Source organism: Chelmon rostratus, chromosome 6 (assembly GCF_017976325.1).
Source record: "Chelmon rostratus isolate fCheRos1 chromosome 6, fCheRos1.pri, whole genome shotgun sequence".
In the NCBI taxonomy this organism is placed as follows: Eukaryota; Metazoa; Chordata; class Actinopteri; order Chaetodontiformes; family Chaetodontidae; genus Chelmon; species Chelmon rostratus.
The window spans coordinates 9,268,294-9,295,477 of record NC_055663.1 but is presented as its reverse complement, the minus strand read 5'-3'; the positions used below and the strand labels follow the sequence as shown (position 1 = coordinate 9,295,477).

Below are 27,184 nucleotides of genomic sequence, written 5' to 3'. Positions count from 1 at the left end.
ATTAATGATGGCTGGACGAGGAGCAAATGTTCCTTCTGATAAACACACAGAAAACGGCTAATGAAATGTTGGGCAGACTAATGGAGTGATAACCAAATGGCCATTCAGTGTGAACATCAGGCGGAGTTTTGGTGTGTCGCACTAACTCCTGAGCGGAGCCTTGTAAAGGTCTTTGCTCTCAGTATTAGAAGCTTTTCTTCGGGACAAAAGAAGGGTTAGGCTGCTCTGCACATCAAATGTGGAGGTCAAACTGATCCACGTATTAAATAGCGAGGCTGGCCTGGGCCACACATCACAAAGCGAGGCTGCGCTGGGCCACACACTGGACACATTTAATCTGAGCCTGGCTCTCCCATTGGGACGGAGAGCTCAGACAACACACAGCCGAACGGACTTACATCACCTCTGGCAGCTCGAGTGCTCCTTCTCTTCATGGCTTTTCTCCTTTTCTTACCTTCTACTGTGGACAATCTCCTTACGCCACAATAGCATGGAGGATCCCTTTAGACCACAATACTGTGCCGCTGCAGCATGGATGATCCCGTCCAGCTACAAAGCACAACATTCTCTGCTGCTCAGCTTCAATTAGCTGTGCTCTGATACATCTCAATACAGCTTCAGTACGGCTTCAGTAAAATTTAAATATGGCTCAAAACATCTCAATTCAACCTCAGTGCTTCTCAATGCAGCTTCAATACTCCGTCCCTACGTCTTAATACGGCTCAGTACATCTCAATACAGCTGCAGCACATCTAAATACATCCCCGGAGCCGATCTATGAGACCATTCAGCTGTTCAGATTCTCTACCTGGAGCCCTCAGCATGCTGGCCTCAGTTTGTTGCTGCTGTGGAAGAATGAGTGACAGAATGGAGAGAATTCCATTCGGGACGCTCAGTCAAGAGTTCAGCTTGACTCATAACGACGGGAGCTTAACGCTGACTTAACAAACTGAATGGTTGTCAGCGCTGTTAACTGGAGTATGTTGGCTGGCTCTGGAAGACCTAAGAATGACTAACACCACCTTGGATCAACATTTACCCCAAATAACGTGTGCCAGTGTTTACTGTCCTCTCCTGAGCTCTGAATAGATGAATAAACATTTTGACTGAGAGCCCACACTTCACCCGTTTGAGTCTCCCAGACGACTTTTGGTTAAACTTATAGGATGAAAGATTCTTCTTGTGTTGGCTGTCAGTGGTGAACCGATGCCGTATGATAGTTGTGTGGGGGTGATGGCGAGCCGCACAAACAAGAGCAACCCAAACCAATACAACTGCCGTTTCTGGTGAGCATGCCCGCTGATACTGGGACAGAAGGAGGATGCAGACCTCACACCTGCCATAATGAGTCCTTTTTGTGGTACAATGAACCTCCAGGATGAAAGAGCCATTGCAGCAGTTGACCATCCAGACAAAACTTAGCAGTGATAGTGATGTCAATGATGGGCTGCAGGTTATTATGTTGGAGGCCTGTAACAATTGCTTGTACAATCTTCTTTGAAAGATGCGAGTTACCATGGCCCCTTTTATCAATAGCTTTCTTTTTTTTTTATCACAGTCACTTCAGACCACATTCATCTGAGCATCCAACTATTAGACCCTGATATATTGCCAATTCAATCCTCACGTGTATTTTCTCACTGTTAAAACCTGCTGTTCTCTTTCTGTTATTCATTTCCACCCAGACCTTTCACAGTTACATAGATTTTATTTAGACTTATTTGTTTCTGTTTTTGAGTGTGTGGTTTAAATGCAAAAAACATGTTTTGTAATTTGATTAATTTAGGTGCATTATATTATACTATATTTTAGCAGCAATTAACATTATATGAGGGGTGCAAATTACATTACATAACAACTGAACATTGATTATTAAGTCCTGTGTAGGCCCTACTGCATCACATCCCTATTAACCACAATATCAACTGTCATATTAATGAAGTGAAATTATTTTTGACACAGGATCCCTCTACAAACAGAGCTTCAAATAAGTAAATAATAAATTCTGACATCAGTGCAAATGTTGAATCATACAGTAAATGACATGCAAAGTGTGATGAAGAAGCTTATTAGGGCCTGTGTATCTAAAAGCCAGTGAACCAGCGCTTTTCTGAACATGTATTTTTGAAAGTTCCACCCAAATAAAAGTCTTGTGGCCTGTGTGTGAAAATGCGGCGGTGTATCTTACAACCAGCACTCAAAACAAACAGCACTGAAAGCCACTAGGATGGCAAACACCCAGCTCCAAAAGCAGAGGCAGATAAGTGTGCTTCTAATACATCTACAAACACAGGACTAAGACCTCACAGGGCTAAATGAACAGTCACTTTGTCACAGTAATTCTCACCTGGACAAACTGCATCCTATCAACACACACACATACACACACACTCGTTGAGGTCTGCTGCAATTACACTTAATGCGTCATTACTGTGATGGAGACTTCATTAGCAAAGTGGAGGGGATTTATCCAGGAGGAGAGGAGGTGCAATAAAGATTAAAATTCACCAAATCCTTGGAAAATTTGGGAACTGCGGGAATTCATGTGACACATGCAGGAAGAGAACAGGACTAACAAGGTGCCTACTGGTGCCACGCGAGGAACGTGAGGCTGCTCTCAGCAGGTATGATCTGAAAAGTGGGATAAGTTCAATCAGCATATTAATAGTAAATGTCGACAGACCTACTGTATATCGACTAAAAACATTTTTTTTAAAAGGTTCTCAAATACAGAATTAGGTAGGTATTTTTTATAATGCAACAAACGATCCCAAAGCACCATCAGGTAAGGACAGTTATTATCTTAACAACAACATGAGGATTTTAAATGCAGTACAAAAAGCAGCTTAAAAAAAGTCCCCAAACAAACAAGCAATTTCTCTGAGAATGTAGTTCTAGTTATTTCTTTGTCCTTTTTAGACTACTTTGAACTACCTGTGTTTGAGGGATGCTGTACAAATAACATTGCACCACTTGGCCACCATAACCGCCTTATTACAAATTAAATGTCAATAAAATAAAACAAAAATACCAAAAAATGAGTAATTTTTTAAACTTTTGTGAAAGAATGCACACGATTCACAATAAATCTATTGTTTAAATTCAGAAAACTCATGTCCGCCATACATTCTGCAGCCACAATAAAAAAACACTGTCATCAATATCATGTACCGATGCCAAATGAGCAGCTTATTGAGAGCTGAAGTATCAATTACTGTGCTCATTTTGAGTTGAAGCTGAAGAGGAGCTCTGGTAAGAGGCTTTACTGATGTGAGAGCCATGTGAAGAGAGAGCAGTCACCCATTAGGTGCTTGTACCCACAGGCTCCTTTGGCAGCATAAGAGGCTTTGGCTGCTCGCTGGCTGTATGGAAGCCAAACAATAAACAACTCTGAAGAGCATGAAGCAGTCCAATAGAACTGTTGTGCTGACTGTGGCTAACCTTAACTGGCTAAAGTGAGGTAGGGAGCTCCAGTAAGAGGCTTTCACTGAATACAGGACCTCGGTACAATAGACGGCTAGATCCAGAGAGGTGATGAAGATGTCCAGCCCACCCTGGGTACTTAAAAGACTGACCTTCAACAAAAGGCTGCTGCAAGGCCTCAGCTGATCAAGTGTCTCAACAAAGCCTCCCCACACAGGACCAGTATAACCTAAAGACCTTGTGTGATTGGTGATAATTACTGAGGCTGTCCCTGGTTTCAATGCCCTGGGAGTCAGACACGTCTGTGACGAAACAATTTGACCACAAATTGTTGTCTAAGTGAAGAATATTAAAAGCTACAAATGATTATTCTCACTAATGCGTTAAAATAGCAAAATGCTGTAGCGGGTGGAGGTGAAGCTAATTTTAATGATGCTTCAGTAGTTTAATCTATAACAATGTATTATTTCAAAGCATGGCCATATGTCAAAATTGCTTTTTGTAATCTGAAGCATACATGTATATATGTATATATATATATATATATATATATATATATATATATATATATATATATATATATATATATATATACATATATATATATATATATATATATACAGCTGAAAGTAGACTTAAATGAATCTCACATTGATGTTAATTACTTTTGTCTGTTAGTTTCATAGTTTCTACTGTCTATATTTTCATATGTAGAATTGTTTTCTGGATACTGTATAATTTTAATTGTTGTTTGCTTTGATTGTTTTTGTTGTTTTTGTGTGATCACCCATTTTGGAAAAAATTAACTACAGAAGTTAAAGTTGATCCCATGTCATGTTACAGTTGGCCCTTATGGGTTTCAGTTTAACATGGGTGAGTTTAAAAAAAAAGTATACATTAGTAATCAGTATTTAATCAAAACCCTCATTCTCTAAAGTTAACCAAGTGTTTCAGTCATCCAAAACGAACAGCAGCTTTATGTAGTTATTGAGATATTTCAGTAAAAAACAAAAGTGTAGCAAATAGGTTTCCTCTGGCACATTTAGCAAAGTAGTAGTCCATAAACATATTGAGTAAAATCCAGGAATGCACACAGATGTGTGGGTGAAGTTGACAAATCCTGACCCTTACTTCTTTGGCTTTTGTCTACTTCCCTACTGACTGATTTTACTGCTGCTGCTGGTGAGCTCATTTCCACACACACACCAATGACCTTTCACCATACGACCAGAGGACTGCTCTGTAATAATGATGAAGTTCTACTCGTTTCATGCATGACCCACATTTAATGTCAGTAACATTTAGAATATAACAGTACAATATGATGAGTGATGTTCTGCTGTTTTACACATCAGCTGATCGAATCGGTTTAGAATTATCTGAACTTCAGAAAATTGGCTCCCCAGGAGGAAAACACTGATAACTGATGTGGAGAGCTGGCAAGAGTCCAGCTCCTGAAATATTTTTCTCACCTATTACCAAGCAAACATGCACACACGCACGCACGCACGCACGCACGCACGCACGCACACACACTCCCAGACAGTGTTTGTCATCATTTAGCTGGTGAGTACAGTTGTTTTCCTGCAGGCCCCTGGGGACCCAACTGACACACAAAGAGTACCCAAGAGGCTCTGCCATGTTTCAGCCTGCCAAACACACACACAAACACACACACACACGCACACAAGCACTGGAAAACAAATCTCTATATGTGTGTATGTGTGTGTGTGTATTCCTCTCAGGGATTAGAAATGGTCCTTGACAGACACCCCCAGCCTGGCGTTTCTATGGCAACAGGCGTGTCATAACAGTTCCCTCCAGTGGCGTCACCAAGCCGCACACACACATACTGTACGATCTTCATTATCATTTTCTTGTCAGTGGTAATGGCTTGAATATATCTTCTTGAAGAGGAGGGAAAAAAAATAATGAAAAGACCTTCAGTTCAGTTTGATGATTCACAACAGTAATATTCAGTTCTCTTCAACACAACACATGCAAACATTCATGAGAAATTCACCTGCTGCTGCATTCCCTTTGAATATCTTTTAAAGCTCTTAGCAAGTTGGTTCAGGTTGAGACTCTTTCTGAGGGTATCAAATATGATTATACCTGCACAGGAGCCTAAATTCTCCTTTACTAAGAGCAAGGCTAAAACATAAAACAGCTCCAGAGAGGGCTGTTAAACAACAGGTTGTGGGGTCATTGACACAAAATGTGTGGGGCTGGAACACTGATGTTAAATTTTGGCATCAAAAATAAAATAAAAAACCTGAACAGAAAAATGAAACATTAGTATTGAAACACCTGTAATGGCAAAATGTTGTATGGGCATGGAAACAAATATTGTAACTGAAAAGTGCCACAAAAAAATAAAACACAGACAATAAATATATTTTCATTTTATTCAGATTTTTGTTTGTATTTTGATGTGTCTGTCACTGCCAGTCTGATTCTTTCTTCATGTCCGACAGCGCTCAACATACCTGTGAACTTGTGGAGGCCATTGCCGTACGCTTGGTAGCGTCAGAGGTTTTGGAGAGGACCTCAGGCCTCATTTACATGCAGGTATGTAAATCACACTCTCCTCAAGTCCCTCCTCTCCACGCCAAAGCAGTGACAGAAAGTTCAAACTGGGGAGCAGTAGATACAGACCTCGAAGCTGTTCGTGCTGCTGCTGTCACTGCGCTGCCTCTGTAGACACTGAGCACTGAGTCCAATGGGACATACGAGATTTTAATGTCCTCTGTCTGACTGGAACATGGTACAGGCTGAGATGCTTGGTCAACAACACTAAGCAGAGGTGCAGGGACGGGGTGGAGTCTCAGTTACAAAAACACAGCTCCAGAGGTGTGTGTCCATGACCCCCCACTGTGGTGACCAACCTGAGTCTACACACGCCTCGATGTTGACGCTGCTAGCATTAGCATTAGCTCATCTGCTGTTGTGGTTGAAATAAGCGCTCCATCCAGGGCTGAGTGCACACTCACTTTCTCAGTCCCTGACAAAAGAGGAGAGTTGTGTAGGTAAACACCAGAAAAGCAGCTGGCCCAGACAAAACTACTGGTGACCCGCCAGCTCCTGTGCTCACCGCGGTGCTCAACCTCACCCTGGGGCAGTCCACAGTCCCCTCATGCCTCAAGAGAGCCACTATTGTCCCTGTACCAAAGAACCCTTCACCAGCCTGTCTGAACAACCACGGCCCTGCAGCCCTCACCTCAGCGGTCATGAAGAGCTTTGAGAGGCTGATTAAGTGCTACATTTGCTGCTTTCTACGTAGCAACCATCATTTAAGTTCTTATTATGGCCTTTTAAGTATTTAAGCACACCCACAAGAGCATTCCTCGCTGCATTTGACTACACGTATTATTTGTAACAAACGAATTTGGTACTTGCATTGTAATGTGAACCCCAGGAAGAGCAGTTATTGACTTTTTTTAGAATCCAAATAAACAATGCAAGAGGGGTCCTGAAGAGCCCCTCTGATGCCTCGGGCCCTCACTGTTCTTTACAATAGCCTCACCAGTCTGGTTCTTTTCACCGTGCGTGTCGCGGTTTACACAGAAACAATGCAAACGTGACGAGCACAGCGCGCAGCCAGTGAAGCAGCAGTTATCTCTGACTTCAGCCTGTAAAGTAAATCAGTGTAGACACGCACACACACACTCTGGAGTGAATGAGTGTAGACACACACACATACACACACACACACTCTACATGGCAGTGAAGTGTTAAGTGATTTCCACAACAAGTGATTATGCTGAGCCACTGAGCAGAGAGTTAGGAGGTAAAGCAAGTGTAAACAGCGTCTTTGTGTTGACCACTCCTGCACACTTACACAGCACAATAGAGCCACAGCTCTAATTCTGAGACAGATGTGTGTGGAGAGAGTGAAACAGGAGGATTACATACATTTATCACTCATTTGCCTCACACTGTTAAGAGATTGAGGTATAATGTGTTTCGTTTAACTCATTTGTTTTATCTTTCAAAACTTACTTTTTTTTATTGTGCAGAGACCCACTGGATTATTAGATCTCCATCATCAGAGCTACCACCCAATCTTTGATGCTGCGGCCAGCCCTCGGATCCATGGTAAGGTATCCTGGACACTTGCTGGGGTGGGGTTTGAATGACATTTGCAGATAGTGATGCTCCTCAGCTGTACATGGATGCTTGGAAAAAAATGGGGCCAGCAGCATGCACAGTATGCAGCATGTGGGAGCAGGAATTATGTGCAAGAATTATTTGTCTTAGGGTAATAATTCCTTGTATTTGTGATACAAAACACTAATAGTAATTCATATTTCTCTCAATATCTCTCAGATTACAGAACAGCTGCGATGTGCTATTTCTTTTTCTTAATTTCTCCCCGAAATTACAAAAGAATTCTTATATCTTAACATTTCTTATGTAATGATCAAGGATATTATTGAGTTATATATATAAAAAAAAATTGACAAATGTTATCATACTAGTACATGCCAAACTGGTTCCAGGTTTCAAGTCGTACAAAACAGGAAATCTGACAAAGTGGGATCATTTCACTTCTTCCTGATTGATCTGATAACCTGTTAGCTACTGTTAGACAACAGTTATAAAAATAATCATTTGATTGTGCTATTTGAAACAAATTATCATAATCATCAATTATCACTATCACCATATATAATCAGTTTAAGATTAAGTGAAGAGTGTAGGAGTTGTTGGCTATAGGCACAGGTACAGAGGTCCCACACTAGGTGAGCGGTCCTTCCAGGTAACCCCTGTGACACTATCGCCCCTACCCTTACAGTATGGTGGAGATCTGAGCTGACTCGAGCTGGTGGGCCGGGACCAGATTCTTGGCCCTTCTGCCATCTTGAGTTGGTAGCAGTGGTGCGCCTGCTGCACAGGTACAGCTCTACCTGTTACAGCATGTGAGAAGGGTATTACACATTTCAGTTACAGTAGGTTAAAGACACATTTCTTGGGACAAAGTAACCCAAAGCATTTAAGAAGCACAAAGAATAAAAATGAAGAAAAAGCCTTTGAACGCTGCGGAAGACAAAGACGTCTCTGCTGTGCTCTTTTCGTCTCCTCTCTGGTCCTGCAGAGACGGAGGAGCAGCGGCTGACAGCTCCGCAGTCCACCCTAGCTTCTTCATTATGACAGCACACGTAGAAGAAAAGCAACTAATGACAGAACATTCGCTCTCTGTCGTCAGGTCACATCTGACAAGCTGCTCCTGTCAAAGCTTTCATGCTGTTTGAATGTCAGAGGAGAATTCTGTCTGCCCTGACGGAGGTGAGGCCTCCATCTGTCCACACAGTTACTCAGTGTGTGATGATGAACTCCTCTTCTCCTCTCTGCCTTCTTCTGAATCTTTTGACACTGCGCAGGTAATGGAAATATACGTATGGAAGGACTATATTGCTGTTTTTGTATGTTTTAGCAGTTTTAGATCTACAACATGAATGACTTTACCTGCTTTTCTATTTCATACAATCCAGCAGCACCAAGCAAATTTAAAAAATATTGCAATGAATAAACATTTTATTTTATCTGTATCCATTCTGAAGTTGAGCGACTAATCTTTCCCTCTCCTCCCCTGCAGGATGTGTAGTAGAATAATAAACAGTAAGTGATATACAAGGTACCAACGTGCAGAGGTCTTGTGACAAAAGGCGATTTATTCTTTCATTTGTTCTAAACACACTTTATAAATGAGGATGAAATGAATGAAAGCGTTTTCTGAGCGTGTTGGAGCTCATCTGTGCAGCCTCTGTGGCTCTCACTGATCACACACAGACAATAGTGTGGCGAGAGGTGAGGGCAGAGAGTCGGGCAGGGCGAGGGGGCAGGTAGTGAGGGGCAGATTAAGCAGAGGGGACAGGGCGGGGAGCGGGGGCCCGGGGCCTATTGGGGGCCTGCGAGCCAACACAGATTACTCACGCTTAACCTGGACTGAAGCAGCTTAGCACCGGCCAGGACACACTGCTCTCTATTCTATTCTGCTCTATTCAGTGGGCATCCCTCTCCCCGAACACCCCCAGTCCATCACACAACGTGTGTGAGGAGGGGGGGGCAGAGTCTATGTGGATGACTTTGTGAAATTATAACTTGTTTCGTTTTGCTACTCAATTCTTTTGTTCTATGGTGATGTGTTTTGAAGTCTAATATATGATTCAAAATTAAATTTGCTGTTAAAAGCTGAATTATTTCTGTCAATCCCCAACATTTCCGACCAATATCTTAAAAATTCAACTTTAACAAAATCATTTTTACTTCTTACGGAAAGATTTCCATGAAATGTACTTTCATGATCCCGCACAGATGATTTTAATGGCTCTATGACTTCTCCTCGTGTACCCCGCTCAGTACAAGCACCATCCTGTGGAAATAGCAAAAACAGCTAATTTTAAGCAGACAATGCAGTTTTTACATAAAATATCTGTTCTGTTTCAAAAAATCACCCGCTTTAACCTCATATGCCAACAATAATCCATGTAATTATGTGTACAGGACACAGTGCCGACTTCCTCTTTACATTGAAGGTACATATTTATTTTTTATTGGAATTATCACTCTACATGTTGAGTCATATGTCTGCCTGTTACACACTGGTGCATATTCAGCTGAACTGCTGTGCCCCAATAAAAAAAGCTTGCACAGTTATTCTGCCAATTACCTGGAACTGAATACAACTCCATTTTCCATATAATTATTGCCTAATTACATTGTCCTTTCAAGAAATCTTCCTGTGAATTTACAGTGGCATGTAAGTTCATAGAAACTTATAGGAAACCTCTGGTGGAAGAAGAACTCAGATGTTTTACTTAACCCTCATATGACGTTGGGGGGAAAAAAATTACATCTATTATTTTATTGGTTAAATTGATGCAAGCTGTTTCAAATACTCTCACAAAAAGACAAATTATCTATTCAAATGAGAAAGATTTGATTATGGTTTGTCAAATAATGGAGAAAGAGGAAATGACATATACACTGCAACTATTTGATACACATTTTTTAAAACTGTGACAATTCTTCTGTTAACATTCTTCTATTAGCAGCTCTGTGAGGCTCAGCGGTGCTTTGAGCTAAATGCTAGTGTCAATATTCTAACAGGCTCACAATGACAATACTAATATTCTGATGCTGGCAGAATGTTTAGTATGTTAACTATGTATTTAGTATGTTTGACACCTTTAGCATGCTGACATTTCCTAGTTAGTAATAAATGCAATCATTCTTCATCATTCAGTCTTTTTACATGTTGGCCTTCATGCAGCAGAAGCAGGTTTCAACCTTGACTCTTTTGGAGATCATCTGTTTTTGGCAAAATCTCTTGCAGCGGTGCAGAGCAGCTCATTTTTACCTGTCAATCAGAAAAAGGCAAAACAACAAAGATATACTCTTGTTTCTATAGACAGACAGCTTTATAGCTCCTTTTTCTCTCGCAGTCTTAAGCATCTCCTCTCCCTTTATTCCTGCCTTTAACGCACTGAACCACACACACACACACACACACACACACACACACAAACAGAAAAAAGGATTGCTTTAATCCGTGTGGCTGAAGATTTCAGAGAGGGGGGTGGGACCTGCACTGTGAATCACTGACGGCGAGGTGATAACAAAGACAAAGAGCCGCTGAGAGAAAAATGAAGATGGTCTTGAGAGGGTTCGACACTTTTAACTTTTGATTCTACTTCGTCCTTGCTGACACAGTCCGGCTTTGTGTATTGAATAAACCAGATATTATGTGCATGTGAGGTGGGTCCTGGGGGTCATCTGGGGTCTTATGTTGTAACTTACTGACGCAGGTCCACTTTTCTGAACTTTTCTTTCTTTCTTTTCTTGTCATTGTTCATCATTTATAGAACTGATACCCTGCTCTACTATGAGCACTGAGTGTCTCAGGCACAGAAAATGATCTTTTCTGAAAGTATGACACTGAGGTGCAAGGAGAGTAGGACAAGGACAACAGTGCAGGAGGACATACTGTATTTACATACAGATCTAAGGGGCAGGTCAATTAATGCATACCTCTAAAGGTGTCTCTCCCTGTCGGTGCTTTTCTTTTTGTTTTAGAGGAGTCGTCTGAGGACACAGACACTGTGAAAACAGCTTCTAGTGCTTTCTGTGGATTATCCAGAGTAACAGGGACAACGTGTCTGGGAGGAGATGTTGCTGTTGAATGTCACTTTTCAAAGGTGTGAGTGGCACAAACCCAATTCTATTCACCTCAGTCACACTGGGGGCAGAGGTATAAAAATGTGCAGTATAAATAAATCCCAAACTAGACTGGCTGGACAGACACCACTACAGGGATGTGAAAAAATAGGTTTTTGTGATTTGGTTTAACCAGCCCTTTAAATATACTAACAGGTTTGTAAAGGTTTACTAGTTACAGTATGTTCAGAAGTTCTGCTGCTGTATGCAGACGCTCACCGGGTGTGTGTGCTGCTGGCTGGTGCTATGATGTGTTAAACTGTACTGTTAAACACCCTGTTTTCTGTGAAGGAGGAGATAAAATGTTCTGTTGGCCAGGATGTCACCATCAGATCCAAATGTCAAGATGTGTCACCGACCGCCAGGACAGAGAGAGACAGAGAGAGGAGGTTCGTGGACGGGCCAGTGGTCCAGCAGAGAGGAGCTGTGGTGACAAGACAGAAGCAGAAAACTAGAGAAAAAGAGACAGGGAGAAGAGAGAGAGATGTCTCACACACAGAGACACACACACACACACACACACACACACACAGTCGCGGTGGGTTGAGTGGTCCACTGATTGTTTTCTTGGTCATTCATCAAGCTGAGGAGCTAAAAAAGCTTTAAGCTAATAACAAGCTAACAACATGCTAATGAGTTGACAAGGTCTGAGTGTCTCTGAGGCCTTGTTTGCTACAGCCAATTAGTTAGCACCCAATGGGACATCAGTTCTTATTAACAAGGTGGCTGTTGGGTTCAAAGGGTCGGGGGAAAAAGACAATTAAATGTGCCAAACTAACTTGTTATTCTGTATTTATATTAAAATTGCATTTTTTTTATTTATTATTTCTAAAACTGCTTTTCATTCCATTCATTTCTTTCTGTGTCAGGGAAATCTAAAACCCACAGTCTGAAGAAGTTTGGGGCCCTTTGTAAAATGTAGATAAAACAGAATGTGATAATTTGCTTATTCTTTTTGACTTATACTCAATTGAAAACACTTCAAAGACAATATATTTAGTGTTTTGCCTCATCTACATCATTTATTTATGTAAATATCTTCTTATTCTGAATTTGATGAAGCAACATGTTTCAAACAACTTGGGACAGGAGCAACAAAGGACTGGGAAAGTTGAGGGCCGCACAGGTACAACCATCAAATGTGGCAGAGAGACGATATGGATACAGGTTACCATCACCACCTCCTACACATGGAGGACATCAAAAGATGGGAGGTGAGGCTTAATGAGTGTCAAAGTCACTATCCAGGATGAAACAAGTAACATCCAAGAGCACATCGAAAGAGGGCCCCCCAGGACTAACAGCAGAAGACAGACAGCAGTGAGGACAAGGTATCATGAAAAACTGAGCCCCTCCATTCGACGTGCCACCGACAGATGGAAGACAAAGCTGATATCGAGAAATCCTAACAGCAGCTAGATGAAAAGGACAGCACAGATGCACTGATCATAGCAGCACAAGAACAAGCACTCACTACCAGATCAGTTCAGGCAGGGGTCTACTACACCAGACAACACCCAAGATAGACAGAGACGCCCCTGAGACAGTCCAGCACTGAGTAGCAGAGTGTAGGATACTACACTAAAAGTCATAACCAAGTGGCTGAGACAGCATACAGGAGCATCTGTACTGACTACAGACTGCAAGTCCCCAAGTCCAAATGGGAGACACTGCCAAAGGGGGTTGAGAATGGCAGAGCTATGACTCTGTGGGACTTCAAGATCCAGACTGACAGGCAGGTTCTGGCTGATCGAGGCTCCGGGTGTTGAGGTGGTCGACAAGGAGCAGAAGACAACAGTATGGTTTAATATAGAGCTCCTGAGCAACAGCAACATCAGGAAGAAAAGCGTGAGAAGCTAGAGAAGAACCAAGGGCTGAAGGAAGAACTGGATCAGATGTAGAAGGTGAACTCCACAGTAGTCCCAGTACGAACAGGAGCACCAGGGGCTTGGACCCCCAAACTGGGCGAGTGGCTCCAGCAGATTCCAACAACATCATCCGAGGTCTCTGTCCAGAGAATCTGTCCCTTTGCTCTTTGTTCTCGTGGTTCACAGCAGTGCATCCGTGATGGCTTCCAGCGAAAGCAGGTTGTGAATTAATAAAATGGCTTAGGCTCATCAGCATTTGGCACTCAAAAAAACAAGAAGAAAAGTTGTTTAGAACCACAAGCCCAACTAATATTTTCTTTTTTTAAACAATTTTTGAAGACACATTCAAACCCACATCCTGAATAAATGAGAGTCACTCTTCATGGCACTTTTTGGGATGTTTAGGAGACTTAGAGATGGCAGTATATAATCCACAATCACCACCAATTACCTTCCAGGGACTCCAGTGACTGTGTTAAAGGCCAAAGCCACCATTTCAAAGTTACTATCCTGACAGTTATTCAGCACATCCGTCAATACCTCGTCCCCCACCCCCCCATCACCCTTACACCACTGGAAGCCACCCTAACAGAAACAGAGAGCGAGATAGAAAGACATAGACTGAGGTCAGCATCAGCAGAGAGAGAGTGGACTAAATAGGGCTATTTTCGGGCGGTCAGAGAGTGAGAAAGGATAAGAGGAAGAGAGAAAGGGAGAGGAGAGGTAGGGGGTTGGAGACAGAAAGTGATCTAAGGGCTCTAATTGCAGGATAGAGAGAGAGCTGGGGCTTTGAAAGAGAGGGACAACATACACTGTAAAAACATGTTGTGACCAGGCTGCCTGAACTAGTCATGAACAGATTTACTCATTAGATTTAAGATTCCCAGAGTCATTGTTTCCAAAATAAATTAGATGTCAGGTAAAGTTTGTTTGTGAACAGTGAAAGATCATCTAAACCACTTTGTTTGGAAGTGAAACTGAAATGACATGACTGACATCTGAGACAGTGGTCGTAAATCCCTCATTAAGCAGGAACAGTGTAAGCTCGCCCGACTACAGTAAATCCCGTGCACCTTCCTACTCTAACCTCTTCATAAGAATGCTTGTGTGTGTGTGTGTGTGTGTGCATGTGTGAATGTGGCATGTGTTGTGAAGTGCTTTCAGTTGTTAGAGTAGACTAGAGAGGTGCTATATAAATGCAGTCTATCGAGCATGATGAGCAAGTAACAAATTAAATTTACTGTTGTTGCATTAAAATTAGTTGTTTTCTGTAATTGTGTTTTTTAAAATAAGTAATGCAATAAAATACTGTACTAAAATAAAACTATAATATACATATAAAGTTCGAGAGCTAGTTGCCATTATTGTACCTCCCCATAGGTTAAAAAAGGTTGCATCTATCTTAATCACGAACTTAATGCACCACCAAACAAGCACACTTAGACCCTGTTTACACTTGGCATTAACATGCGTCTTTTGTGATTGGATCGCTAACGCACCAGGAACATACCTCATCAGTGCAGGACGTGGTGGTTGATTCACAGCATCAAGGACAGGCAAAAGGCAGCAGTGCGACATCTCCAGCATCTCTTGTGAGAGATGGGGGAGGCTGTGGGATGAACACTCAAGTTGAATATTAAGGCCTCAATATCTGTACTGTTAATGATTTCTTTGTGCATTTATAGTTAGTGACCGACAGCACAGTTGACAGCAAGTTACTGACATTTCCATTTACAATAAACAACTGAACTTAAATGCAATTTAAAATACTATATCTAAAAATCTGTATTTTATTGCATTTGTTCTGTATTTTGTAATGTGATCTATTTCTACTGTACTGAAATGTATCCAGTTATATTAATATTGACATATAGCTGCTAATCATTATGAATCGTTAGTATTAACAATTATTATCATTGTTTCTAATAATGATCATATTATATAATATTCTAAATGTATCAATGTGTATCAAATGTATCAAACTGATGAACACTTATAAAAAAGTCTTCTAAAAATGTATTTAACCCCAGGCATCTGGATCTTTAGAAGCCTTGATTAAACTTACAAATCATCTCCTACAAGTGAGCAAAAACATCAACAGCAACAACAAGAGTCCGAATGCCTTCACTACTGACTGTAGATGAGCTGTTAATGAAGGTCATGTGGGTGGTGGCCAACAGGGCACTGGTTATCTACAGTACTAATGCCTGGAATGGCCTTAAAGAATGAGAAAGCTGTATTTCAGCTGCCCTTCTTAATATTTGTTATTATATTTTATACTATAAATTTCAAGGAAATCTGCTGTTAATAAATCTACAGCAACGTCAAAGAGTGTGCAGGTAGGCATGGATGCTTTGGAGTGGATGTTAGGGCACCACCTAAAGCTCAACCTGGACGAGATTCTCAGCAAAGATCAGAGCAGTGACCCACTCATGTAGATTCTGTCTGTCTGTGGGACATTGACAGGATTCGCCCCTTCCTCACTGAGGAGTCGGTTTCAGGGGCTCACCCGGGCACTTGTCATCTACAGCGCTGGGAAAGTTACTTTTAAAATATGATTGATGATCGACATGGAGCATTTCACCCTCAACAGCCTTCTTGTTGCTGGTAAACGAGCTTTACGCTGCACAGTCATGGCCGCCCGCCTTAATGTGGCCGGCTGCTCACACTCATGTGGTCTGAAGTAATGCGCAAATTGAAACAAGAGGACCAATCAAAAAGCTCGTCCAAGGTGACTGGAAAGGTTCAACACTCATTCGTGATTGATTGGCTGATCTTCACCTCACCTCAAGGCCCATTTGGTCACTGTTGTGGAGCTTTTGATCATCTTAATGGCACTCTTTGCTGGTTGCTTGGAAGGGAAGCTCTTATTGGAAGTTCTTTTTGAAGTAGCTGACAAACCTGACCCCAAAGCCCAGCCTCCAAGCCGACACAGACGAGAAGATGGAAAATTTCATTTTCTTCCCCAAATGTTATGCTAACCTGGACAGTTTCCAATCCGTCTGACTGTGGAACAGCTTGTGTTTCGTGGCCTTTCAGACCTTTTAGATCTCAGCAATTAACTTCTTATTATCATAACTGACAGAACCCCACAAAAATAACAGCCAAGTTGTAATGAACTGTAAATATCCTTTAAATAAGTATAATGAGTTGATTTAATGAAATTGATGATGAGATTTTACAGTGCATGGACAGGAGAGGGGTGGGGTTCTGGGGTGGGGTGGGTGCTTGGTAGAAAGTGATCTAAAGCGCGCTCTAATTGCAGGTGGTGCGCTGCTGAGAGTGATTTTGTGTCCCAGCCCATCCCATCACGTCTCAGCGTTTGTCACATCAATATTCTACCAACCCCTCATTTAAACATCAGCTGTCACCCCACGCCCCCAAACACCCACCCACACCATCCTCCACCCCCACTATCAGCGTGTCAGTATAAGCTGTACTCCACCGCTGACCACTTGTGCTGATTCAGACAACGCTGCAGAGAAAATAATTAGTGGAGAATTCAGACAATACCCCACCCCTTCTTTTCTGTCAGACTTTCTCTGCCCTCCACCCTTCCTCCACCCCTCCTCTCTGTGAGGAGAACAGATATGGATGGATGGATGGATTAGGGGGGATAATAGATGAGAGATCATCGTCGCTCGGAGCTTCTGTCAGCTGTGACCTTTACAGGCTGAGTGACCAGAGAGAGAGCAGAGTCATTACCAGCCGTTATCCCTTTGTGTGTCTGTCGCAGCCCCGCAGAGCGGAGAATAGCTCTGTCGTTTAGGGCACCAGCTCTCCACCTGGGGGTCAGGACCCCCGGGCAGACGCAGGATCATTTTTCAGGGTCACAGGATATAGTTTTATTATACAAATAATTTGCTTTTTTCCCCGATTTTACTCCAGGCTTTTTTTGTCTCTTGTCACTCTCACTCAGTCCTCTGTGATAATTAATCACGTGAAACACGATGAAAGAAGGAATCTCATTTTTCATTCTGGTCACCACTGCAGATATGATGCAAAACTGTTTTGGCCATGAGGAAAATATAGATAAGGTGTGTTATTGTTAATAAAGAATAATGTTGTTCTTCCTCCCGAACCTGTGTTGATACTCTATATTTTCTGGTATTACAATGTTGGCTATGCTGTTTGGAAGGACACCCTAATGATGTACCTTGATACAACTCACAGTTTTTAGTGAACAGCTATACTATTCATTTGGTTTATTATCAATTATATTATTATTTGGTTACATAACAATCAATTTCAAAGTGTTATTTTAGGATTTACTTTAAAATATAGATGGAAAGTGTACAGCTTATATATTTACAGCATCTGGGGCGTACACCTGATGCTGCTGCTGAGATATAAGGGCGCACTCAGCTGTGCACCTGCACATATGCCTGCCACGCGTGCAGCTGTGACCTCAGCTCAAGCCATACAGAACACAGTTAAACGAGAAAACAGTAAAGTTATGTAGTGATCATTTCAGTGAAATTAAAATGAAAGTAAGGATTTCTTGAAAATTTCAGAGGGCTTTTAGTCAAGAAATGCAGGAAGAAATCAGTGCATGCAGTATGAACATGTACACTGTGTCTGTGGTCCCAAGTCTTTTGAGCAGAGACAGGCATCTGCTGGTTGTCCATGTGTGCCTGTGTGTGATGTGGTTGATGAGCATCAGGTTAGCCTTAGCGGCGTCATGTCAGCGAGGAGGCAGGTTCAGACATGTAGCGAGGACCCCAGGGTGTACACACGCCCCTCACTCTGCCGGGGTAAAAGCTCACATGGAGACTCCTCTGGGGATAGACCACTACTTTAGCATCACATTACCTCAGAGCAATCCCCACAGTGGTATCACAGGTCCTCCTGACAACCTCGATCCACAGCACTGTAAAAGGCAATACTACCACTGCTGAGAGCCTGACGGACAGATTATCACCTACACAGGGTTTGGTGTTGAAAGGTAAAGAAAAGAAAATTCTGTTGAACAAAACAAATTCAATTTGCCAGCTCATTCATGTCCCATGTCCCTGTATTCACATGAGGATGAGTCCTTCACCTTGACTTTGACTGGATGAACCAGAAATGAAATAACTTATAAGCTAACCTGTTAAAACGATGACTGCACCGTAGTGTATGTGCCTGCATGAACACACAGATGGTGGAAGAAGTATTCAGATCCTTTACTTAAGTAAAAGTACTGCCACACTGTGGAAATACTCCACTACAAGTAAAAGTCCTGCATTTTATACCTAATTTAAGGTATTATCAGCAAAATGTACTTTAAGTATCAAAAGTAAAAGTACTAATTCTGTGCGTATTGTTTGTGTTTGCTAAGCCTTATTTGAAGCTTTGCTGCAACTTCATGAAGAGTCCCGGTGGTTAAACATTATGAAGGAAACTCGGAACAAAAGATTTGCAGAAAACTGATAAATGAGGAATAATCGTCACATATGAACTTATCCATTCTGGGTAGACATTTCGGACAATAAAGAGACACTAAAGACATATTTTTGGCTACTATGAGCTCCTCTTCATTTAGAGTTTTTTTCAGTTTTTCATAAACTGCATGAACAGAACAAATATGAACGCATTTTTCAGTTATGAATTACTATTTTCCTGAAGGCACCAATAGACACAATTTCTGGACTATATATCAAAATAAAATTACACAAAAAATGTCAATACACTTCATGGAAAGACCTATTCAAATTCACTTTACTATACGATGACCCAATTGTATAATTCTACTTACAGGACCATAAGACCACCCAGCCAATCACATGAATAAATTAGCTGACTGAGAATGAACTAAACTATGTTGAATTCAGTTAATCCAGGCTCATTTTCACCTGCCTTAGCAAGACCGCTGGCAACTGGTCCAAAATGCTGCTCCAGGAGGTCTGATGTAACACCAATTTTGATTTCTTTACTCCGGCGTCCCTTCAAATTCAGAAACCAGCTGCAGATTATTGTGATCGCTTTCAGAGCATTGCTGGCACCTTCCTACATTACATCACCTGGAGCAATCAGAGCTCCTCTGATCAGGGTTTGTTGGTGGTTCCTCACTCCAGGCTCAACAAAGACAAAAGGAGCCAAGTTCTTGAGGTTTTGGCTCCTAACCGCTCTCCCACTGGACTTCAGATGTGTGGACACTGTGGACAGACCTGTTTGCTTGGTCTTGCTTTTATTTAGTTTTAGCTTCATCCTTAATCTTATTCTTTGATGTTTTTAGCTTGATGTCTGCATTTCATGTCTCTTGCTTTTCTGTCTTTTATTGTCAAGCACTCTGTGACATCTGCTACCAATGTGCTGTACACTGCAAACAAACTCACTTACTTACTCTCACGCTGTCCGCTTCTGCCGACCAACAGCGCACTCTGACTGGGTGCCCTCTTCAAAGAAGGGAAACGTCGACCCAATTACTTAGCAGTCTTTCAAAGGTGAAAGGTTTCCAAACAAGTATTACTGTTGGCATTTCAGCAGTTCAGTCTGTCTATGTAATGACCATGTAACGTACACGCTGAGGGAACATGTATCACAGCAAACAACCACTCCTCTGTGCTCTTCATCCTCTGTTTCCTCCTCTTCATCACCCCGCTGCCTCCTCTGTGTCTCCTCCTCCACCTCCTCCTCTGACACACTGAAGCCTCCTCCACAGCGACAGCTGTACGTATGCACACACTCATCTGGAACAACACACAGTTACATTTAGATGAAAAAGCAGATCTGAGGAAGTGCTGGGACTGACTGACACGTTTAACACAGCCAGGTTTAAATTCACAGCTTAGTTTGAATGTAGCAGAGGAGCCTGTTGCTTAAATTCACAAAAACAGGCTGTCTCATGCGACTTAGTTGCAGTATAGTTAAGATAAGGTTTAAATTGACACAACTGGTGCAATAGTCTGCTGAATATCATGTGGTTAAGGCAGAAAATAAGCAACTCTGTATGTGAGCTGTGAATCATCAGAGCATCTCTACTACTGTTTTTTTTGTTTTGTTTTTGGGGGGGTGTTTCTGTGTGTACATGGTGTGTAGTTACCCTGGTCCCAGGTCATGTCCTCCAGATAGACTGTAGAATCCACTGGCCAATCCTGTTTCAGTTCCTGTGCTGGAGAAGCATTAATACTTTATTATTGTAGTAAGTAGGAGATTTGTTATTTCTTAACAGGGGGGGCAATGGGCCTGACCATTGTTTTTCACTCATGACTTCCAATAGTTCTTCCTCCAAATTTTGTATTTTATTTTGTTGATAAGATCTGCTGTTACATAAATGGCTAAGAGTTTCACATGTTGCACTGTTCACAGCAGCCTGTTTGACACAGTGCTGCATGCATGTGGGCTGACAGACGGTGAGAACAATAAGTGATTTCACATGCACTAGTAAGCAGGTTATTCAGTGAAGTCAGGCCAAGTGAGTGATCAGAAAACTCATTTACATGTGTTGTAGTCACCTGGTTAGTATAAATCCACAAATAAATGCAGCAGGTCAGTAATCAGATTTCTCCCCAACCCTCAACCTTATTATGAAAGCACTGCTTTCTTAATGTAGCTGTAGTGACAGAGGACACTGCCTCCAGTGGACCATAGCAAGGGTTGAATAGCCTGTAAATAACTTGATTTTGCTGGCAAAAATTAATATTTAGTCTGATATGGATTTTTAAGATCTCCTGTTTTTTAATCATTCAAAAATGAACTGTGGAAATTGTTAATGTATCACTCATGACTGGCACTGTCCCAACTAGCTTTAAGACTGCTGTGGATAAACTGCTACATAACAAACCAAGGGAGACCTGCGTGTTACATGCAAAGCACAGCAGGACTGTTTCATCAATCATATTTGCTCTTCCATATGCCTCTTGTTTTAGGATTAAATAACTTCTAGAATAAAGAGTGAAAACCAAGATCAGTTTCACCAGCGACATTCTACCTAATGAACTCACCATCGGGCATCTCTGTGAAACAAATCGAAACCTTGGAACTTAGAAGATGGAATGTGGAAGTGTTTCTGCCGGCTTGTGAAAGGGCGTTGCAGGCTACTTTCCAATAGCCACACAAAGTGTGCAGTTTCTGGACTTGAGTTACATTAACAGAAGAACCAAACCTTAAATTGAAAAGGTATTTGTATTTGCCCAACTCATTAATATCTAGCACAACCGCATGTCTCTTTGTATCGCAAAACCATGAGCGCACAGCTTGTTCAACAGTTCACTTCGGAATGTAGCAAAATGCAAAGTAGATAACAGACTAGTTGTAAACACTCTCTGCAGTTATGTACCTCATCTCAAACAATTTTATCTGTTTTATATTTGATCACACTTGAGTAAGAAGACTGTTTTTCTAATTTGCTGTTGATGCAAACTCAACACTTCCTCCACGTGTGCCTGTTGTCTCCATTAATTCTGCACGATTACACATGTAAAAATGTCAGATTTTGTTGTGAATTTTGCTTTACTGGATGGGCTAAGTATGGATGAGTGGTGGAAAAAGATGGACAGCATAGAGGAGGAAGATAAAAAAAAGAAAACAAAGGAGACATGCTGAAATTAGAAACTCAGAAAACTGAGAAACTGAAGAACATTTTTGCATTTTGTTCTGTGTGTTTATTTTATGACCCCTTGCCAAGTATATGTAGTAACCTTTGTGCAAGTTTTTTTGTTTTTGCTGTCCTGCAGGTTTCAGAAACACTAACCTACCTCTATCTCTAAGAGAGTCTTTCTGGAAGGTTCATAAAAAGCATTTTACAATCACTGTAGCCTTAAGATGCTTTTGGGAAACATCGCCCTGTTTCCAACAATGCCCACATTCTCTAAACAAATCCAGAGCTCAGAGCCTCAGTCATCAATGGATGGATGGCTCACAGGTAATGGAGCGATGGAGAAATGGATGTACTGTTGATGGAAGACAGGTGAGCACGCTCTTATTTTTTACAGCTCACTCTCGAGGAAACAGTCATTATCAAGTTTTGCAGTTTGACAGTGATAATGACATTGAACCATGAATAATTAGTGCTAAACTTTGCTTGGATTTTAATTAGTGTGACACTGCGTGAGGAATAATTGCTGCTAAGACAGTGATAATTTAAAATAGGATGAATGATAAGGAAACGGTGGCGCCTTCTTGAAGGACATACTCAGAGACACCAACAGAAAACAAACATCTCTTATTTCATAACTGAAATGAACATTTAAGGAGTTTTTCCCCCAGTGGAAAGTTGGGCTGCGCATCAAATCTTTGTGTCTTATGACTCTGCAGCACTGAGCATCAAAAACTTCTATTTACAAGCTTATGGAACAGTCATTACATGTCTTAGCTAGGCATATATTTTTAGTTTTAGAATAAATTGGCTGACTTAATACATGCACATGTTAATCTGATGGCAGTTTGACGTGTCAGTCTCATAAGCATCCTGGTCACTTAACATAAATGCTGTTAAGACAATCTCATTAGGCCAGACCTTTGAACTCAACACAGGTCTGAAATGCTGTCAGATTGACATAAAGACAGCAGAGGCACAAGGCCAAACATGCAGAGAGACAAAGAGGCAGAGAGCAATGTGTGTCTTGTACCACCTTCTAAGATCAATGTAATAAAAATATTTTTTATTTATGTTTTGATGCAGGGGTCAGCATTACTCATGCTCATGACGATCATTGCTGCTTCAATGGAAAAATAAGTTTCAAAATCCATCAGTGATGCAGCCTGTGAGAGAACAGAAAACACTCTTTGTCCTCTGCATAATTTTTAGCTCACAGCTGTCTGTCTGTCTCTCTGCTCTGAACACTGTGTCTTTTTCCATAAATCTGCTGTCATGTCTGAATGAAACCATAAAGAAAGTTAACATAAACATTACCTATGTCTGACTGATGAAAAACAATAATTTGAAAAGACAGAGTAGAGTAAGTCAGTAATGTTACATAATCTACATCTGAAAAGGGATATTAAATTACATCAATTGGCATATGAGTGGTATCACACTGTACATGTTCTAGGACTGTTGTTATGAGAAATGTGTGCAAATTTAAATTGAGCTTTTTTATTGCCACAGGTTTTCAAGACACCAACATTTATTTGCATATGAATGAATAGAGGAAGTGTAGGGCAGCACCAATCCAACACACCAGCAATATACTTTGTCACATCATCTTATTGAGTCTAAAATTTAAACACAATTTTCAAGCCAGTCTCAATTTTCCATCATTGTTCCAGATTGTTTTATGCAAATCCTGACCATTGCCATAAAATACAGAATTGATCATAAATATTAGTATGAATCAAAAACATTATCTGAAGTTTTCATTGTCTTCTAAACTAAATAATAATCATGTTAATGCTAAGTCCTACCTCTCCGCTGAAGGTCATACTGTCTCCTGGTGTTCTCGTCACTCAGGATCCTCCAGGCTGCATCAACTTCTAGAAACTTCTTCACAGCAGACTCTACCTCTGAAGAACCTTCACCTCCAAGACGGTCTGGGTGGTACTGTACATGTGCACAGACACACAACACACACACTGGAAATGTAATACTAGAAAGACTGTGACTTTGGATGATACCGACTTGATTTGACTCATATTATCTTCAGCTGAACTTCGGACTCTATTTTAACTCAGATAAGGTGTTGTTGTCCCCCATCTTCAACCATGTGGTTCTGTGAGGAAAGGAACACTCTACAGCTGGCATGAACAGGAGGAATGACTCCAGATAAGGATTCAGATAAATACTTAGTTTTAATAATTTATGCTTTAAAGGAGCTGCTGTTTCTTGAATTAATATGAATACAGGCAGATCATGTTTTATGTCAGTTGGATGTTTGGAGTTAATTTGGACTGTGCCTGTTATCTAAAGGAGCTGAGCACTGTGCAGGCAGATGGACAAAGTGACATTGTCATACAGTGTGTACTTATGTACATGTGGTTATGTGTTGCTTTGGGCTGACATAGAAACAGGGAAAGCAGTGTGTTTACCTGTAAGGCCAGCTGCTGGTATCTGTGTTTGAGCTGCTGGACTGAATCTGAGGAGCTGGCTCCCAGGACAGCATACAGGTCCTTCTCTGCTGCTTCACACATCCCTGCTCCAACACAACACTGACATCAGATGGATGGATCAGTACCACAAACCTCTACTGGTAGAGCTAATGCTCTTCCCACTGGCCTTTACAAAGATGCATCAGGTTCATGGCTGCATTCAGTGCTTATCTTGAATTCAGTTACAATCTGCCAGATCAGTTGCTGTTTGCTAGTTCAGTATCAAGTTCAGCTGAACACACTAAACATGCCTGAGTGCACTCTTTTGTTGTTTTTTTCTCCATAAATCCTGACACACCCACGGTGCTGCATGACCAACAGGTGCAAGCTCCATTTAACTTATGCTAAACGCAAACAAGCTCTTTCATGGAGGATCCTCCAGCTGTTAGTTCTGCATTAATTTAGGAACTTTAACTTTAACTATCAGTGAGATGTTTGAGGACTGTCTGCTGCTTTTGTGAATAATCTGTGCTGTGACTGCACAGCCTCATTCAGCTCTTATCCACTTAGCACTTGATGCAATTTATTTTGTAGCCATCATTTTACAGTGGTATCATATATCATTATACATTTCTTTACCCAGCAACTACTTCGATCATCTATGAACTGATTTGAGTCATACATTTCTGATTAATGTATTAAACCTTATATAACAATGAATAATTTGGGGTTTTGGTTGTTGGTTGGTTGGCAAGGCTAGGTTGAACTACAATCAATACTATTTTTTTCCACCAGTAGTAAATGACTATCCTACAGATTTTTCAGGTTTTTGGCGAACAGCTCAGCTCTATTTTCAAAAGCTACGATGACAGAAAGGCTGCAAACAACATGGTGTTGTTGATACACGTTGTAACGTTAGACTGAACTGATATAAGTTAAACGTAGAAAGAAACTGGTTTACTAAGCTACGATATTTGTCTTCCTCCACACTGTAATAGTATCTACAGCGTGTTACGGAGATAAAACACGACAGAGTGCAAATACACGAAGCAGACCTTTTCGAATATTAGCTAATGTTGTTTTTGTTGGTTCACGGAGCGACCACAGTCGACGACAGTGTGTAATATGGCAGTGGGCGCCGAGCTAAACAAAGGCTTCATGAACATGTGGTCATTTAGCTCATTTAGCTAATAACAAACTTCTGTATTTATACTTGTTAGCGTTCTGGGTGTAAAGCATTGCACATACCTTCAAAATACAGCTGTCACCTGAGAGACGACATATTGTCCGACGATGTTAAGAGTTCCCCTGAAAACAAGCGTTACATCTGGTCCGCCTGAGTTCCGCGGGCGAATACTTCCGGTCTTTTTTCTGTTTACTTTTTTGAATAAAAGTCTCATCACGACAAATGTGAGGGAGACGAAAATAGTCAACGAAATGCAAATACACATTCTGTACAGTGTATATTCTTAACAGCTGATTGTTGAGACATAAAACCAGAGTCATGACTGGCCCTCACATTCAGTGCAGCATAACTGAGACAATTTGAGCATAAAATCACAGTCAGCATACGGTTTTGGTTCTTGTGATGCACACAGCCTATATGAAATGATGAGAGTGATTTGGCTTAGCCTGAACACCACCAACCCTGACTTTTTGAATGTTGATAAACCCTATTGAGCCTATATATTCCAGTGTCCCTATGAGACACATGTAAACCATCACAAGTAGATGCAGTTAACTTGGCAGACCCTCCAAGTCACACCTCATTCAAACCATGACCACTAATATAATTTATAATCTTACAATGGCATTGTAACATGTTGACTACATAGTCAGTCAGTATGTACTGCATACTGCCTACTAAATGAAAGCGTACCAGCAGACTGTTCACACTTAACTATATACAAAGAATTAAGGTTAAATAGCCATTAAGTTCAAAGATGTACCAGCCAATGTTAGCAGCTACTGTCCCGAGAAGCAGAGAGGAGGCTGCCGAGCTGAGCAGGAGACTGCAAGTGAGAAGAGCCAGGAGGAGGAGGTGTAATCTTGTCTCTGATTATGTATGTTATCTTATATATTTTACCTAAAGCAGTGTTTCATCATGATGGAAAATAAACAGAATAAATGTGATACAGTACAAGCTACAAGCATGAACATAGACATTTATGCTCAATGCTCTGTTCCGGCAGTATCCAGCAGGCATTAAAACAAAACATGTGTGCACAGGCGAGAATTCAAAGAGTGTTACTGGAAAAACAGCATTATCCAAAACTGCTGCACCTGCTGCTTTGGAGCTCGTCTTCGGTGAAGAAGAACTTATCCGCTTTAGCTATTACAAGGACATACTGTAGGTGACACAATTGGAGATGGTCTGTCCCTTACTCCTGCTGTCCTCCTCAGGGTAAAATCTCCTACAACAACTAAATGTACTTCATTTTTTTCATGCTAATCTGTGAGTGACCAAAACATGTGAAATTATTCCAACCAATCAATGACCAGAATATAATGTTGACATTGCATTTGTCCAATGACATTTTCCATATTTCAGTAAAGTGATTCACACAGTAGCATATTAGAAACAAAATTATAGTGTGCAAATCGTTAACTAGCCTTTTTTTAAAAAAAAAACACATCACTAAAAAAGGCATTTTATTTAGACCTTGTTGGCAGTTTGTAAATGCATCTTCAACCATTATATAAATGCAACAACATCCCAATATTGT

General features: G+C 41.1%; 1 protein-coding gene across 2 annotated transcripts; it reads right to left on the bottom strand.

Moving 5' to 3' along the window:
* Window positions 1–18,737: 18,737 nt before the first annotated feature.
* dnajc24 (DnaJ (Hsp40) homolog, subfamily C, member 24) lies at window positions 18,738–25,760 on the bottom strand. Of its 2 annotated transcripts, none has more exons than XM_041939602.1 (5): window positions 25,707–25,760; window positions 24,459–24,562; window positions 23,838–23,973; window positions 20,536–20,604; window positions 18,738–20,182 (listed from the first exon to the last, which is right to left on the bottom strand). In XM_041939602.1, the coding sequence occupies exons 2-5, from the start codon at window positions 24,558–24,560 to the stop codon at window positions 19,959–19,961; spliced, it is 531 nt and encodes a 176-aa protein (XP_041795536.1). In that variant the 5' UTR covers window positions 24,561–24,562; window positions 25,707–25,760; the 3' UTR covers window positions 18,738–19,958. The 2 variants fall into 2 exon arrangements, with proteins under 2 accessions (XP_041795536.1, XP_041795535.1); XM_041939601.1 differs by having other exon boundaries at window positions 24,459–24,578; window positions 25,707–25,741.
* Window positions 25,761–27,184: the final 1,424 nt, after the last annotated feature.